The following is a 2,658-nucleotide window of genomic DNA, read 5'->3' as shown; positions in this document are numbered from 1 at the left end:
TGAATTTGCAGATGGTTGTTGTCTTGGGTGCTGTGAGAAAGGGGATAAGCTACTTCCCTGTGTTTGATCCATTAGCCTTGAGCTGATTCCATAAGGATCGGTAAGTGAAGGAGATAAGTTTCTAAGGTCATGATGAAACCCATTGACTTGTTGTTGTGCACCAGACAAAGACTGCTGTCTCAACATTTGGAATCCTGTTTCATTTTCAAAAGAATTCAGTTGTGATGAGAATCCTGATCTCCTATCCAAGTCTGCATTTACCATCCCTCTTCCTACAGCTAGAATTGCAGGATCCACAAATTCAATATCACTTGCACCACTCGAATTACCAACTGAAGGTGGTACTTGATATGCATTCCTCAGCAAGGAAGAAGAGTCAAGAAAACGAGTTCCTACGATACAAGTGCACAATAGTTATAGTCTCTAGCATGAACTACACTCTAAGCTACCCCATAATAGATGAAAAAAAAAAATACCTGGCACAGTATCAGAAGATAAGCCCACCCTTTCATGTGAAGAGAAGCCAGGAGGCGGTAACCTGTTGGGAGCAGAAAATCCTGGAGGAGCCGAAACTTGGGGTCGTGAAACTGCAAGAAGACAACGGGGAAAAAAGTTGGAAACCTAGCAGAAAAATATAAAATCGCGCAAAGTCAGAAAGCCATAAATACTAACCCGGATTCTTGTGCGAAGAGAATAAAGGACTAGCAGCAAAGTTATCCAATCCACCCNTGCTCCCATTAAATCCCAGCCGTTCATTCCTAAGAAGCTCTGCCATGCCTAGAGAGTTAACACTTTGGCCTTCATTCCACTTATCCCAGTGACCATTAGACAAGATTGAATTTGCAGATGGTTGTTGTCTTGGGTGCTGTGAGAAAGGGGATAAGCTACTTCCCTGTGTTTGATCCATTAGCCTTGAGCTGATTCCATAAGGATCGGTAAGTGAAGGAGATAAGTTTCTAAGGTCATGATGAAACCCATTGACTTGTTGTTGTGCACCAGACAAAGACTGCTGTCTCAACATTTGGAATCCTGTTTCATTTTCAAAAGAATTCAGTTGTGATGAGAATCCTGATCTCCTATCCAAGTCTGCATTTACCATCCCTCTTCCTACAGCTAGAATTGCAGGATCCACAAATTCAATATCACTTGCACCACTCGAATTACCAACTGAAGGTGGTACTTGATATGCATTCCTCAGCAAGGAAGAAGAGTCAAGAAAACGAGTTCCTACGATACAAGTGCACAATAGTTATAGTCTCTAGCATGAACTACACTCTAAGCTACCCCATAATAGATGAAAAAAAAAAATACCTGGCACAGTATCAGAAGATAAGCCCACCCTTTCATGTGAAGAGAAGCCAGGAGGCGGTAACCTGTTGGGAGCAGAAAATCCTGGAGGAGCCGAAACTTGGGGTCGTGAAACTGCAAGAAGACAACGGGGAAAAAAGTTGGAAACCTAGCAGAAAAATATAAAATCGCGCAAAGTCAGAAAGCCATAAATACTAACCCGGATTCTTGTGCGAAGAGAATAAAGGACTAGCAGCAAAGTTATCCAATCCACCCGAGTAGTTTGATGCAAATCCATTTAGACTCCCGAGATTATCTCGATAAATATCTCGGCTCACTACAGACTCCTGAATAGGTTGATTTCTTGACAACTGCCCATAAATACTATGGGTGTCGCTGTCGTATGCTTGATTATTAGATTCTTCATACCGTGCAAAAGAAAATCTAGACTGGCTATTATGTTGCTTAAGGAGGTTTGAGGGTTTAAGAGTACTAGATCGCTGATCAACTTCACCGAGCAACTCTGCCAAATGGTGTGGAGAAGTCAAGGATTCATCCCATGGATCAAAATCGAGTGACAAAATGTTTGAAATTATAGCATTCTCTGCACTGTTGATTTTGTTCCTGCCTTCATTAGAAAACAGTGAGTTCTCCACAGTGTTCATTTTGTTCCCGCCTTCATTAGCAAACAGAGAGTGCTCCACACTGGTCATGGATTTATCACCAAATCCATTTGGAAGATGTCCATTTGGAAGATGCAATCTATCACTGCCTCTATCCAAAGAGGACCTCGAATTTGAGTCGTTCACACCTGACACACCTAAAGTTTCACAAGGCGGGGAAGAACGAGAAGCCATATGATTTGTATCCAAAATGGAACTTGACAAATTAGACATAAACCGCGAGCGGATAATATCCTCTTCAGGGTGATGCTGTAGGCTATCGAATGGTGATCTATCCTCCACTTCTAATTTTGAGCTACCTTGCATCTGCGATTGCAGATCTGATCTCCACTCCCACTCTGGCCTTGAGAGGGGGGCTCGATCCTCTAATACGATAGCTTTCTTATCAGTGTTTATAGAACTATCCATCCTACATTGCTCTAACTGTGGCAACTTTGATACCTCATGACCAGGTTGTCTAATAGAACCTTGATCACACCAACTACCAATCGCCATTGTAATATCGGGATGTTCATCCCTACAATTCATATCAATCCCCATGCGTGCAACACCATCCGACAAGTTTCTTACAATAGGGCCATCTTCTACAGCTTCATTTGCATCGTTAAATGAGTTCACAGTAGCTGAAGGCTTGTCAATGTCCCCGTCACCGTAGGAAGAGTCTAATGAACTGGATAACCTATTGCTA

At 42.4% G+C, this 2,658-nt stretch overlaps 1 protein-coding gene across 1 annotated transcript in view; it reads right to left on the bottom strand.

Annotated features, from left to right (window-relative positions):
- LOC104726614 overlaps positions 1 to 2,658 on the bottom strand; it is a 10,622-nt gene that overhangs the window by 2,783 nt on the left and 5,181 nt on the right. The window contains exons 12-16 of the mRNA XM_019232129.1: positions 1,508 to 2,649; positions 1,312 to 1,422; positions 673 to 1,227; positions 477 to 587; positions 12 to 392 (exon numbers count right to left, since the gene is read on the bottom strand). Of these exons, the coding sequence (XP_019087674.1) occupies positions 12 to 392; positions 477 to 587; positions 673 to 1,227; positions 1,312 to 1,422; positions 1,508 to 2,649 (2,300 nt within the window). The remainder of the gene's footprint in view (positions 1 to 11; positions 393 to 476; positions 588 to 672; positions 1,228 to 1,311; positions 1,423 to 1,507; positions 2,650 to 2,658) is intronic.

The sequence above is a fragment of the Camelina sativa genome, chromosome 11 (assembly GCF_000633955.1).
Source record: "Camelina sativa cultivar DH55 chromosome 11, Cs, whole genome shotgun sequence".
NCBI classification, from domain to species: Eukaryota; Viridiplantae; Streptophyta; class Magnoliopsida; order Brassicales; family Brassicaceae; genus Camelina; species Camelina sativa.
The sequence above is the reverse complement of the archived record's forward strand: the minus strand, read 5'-3'. Positions and strand labels throughout refer to the sequence as shown.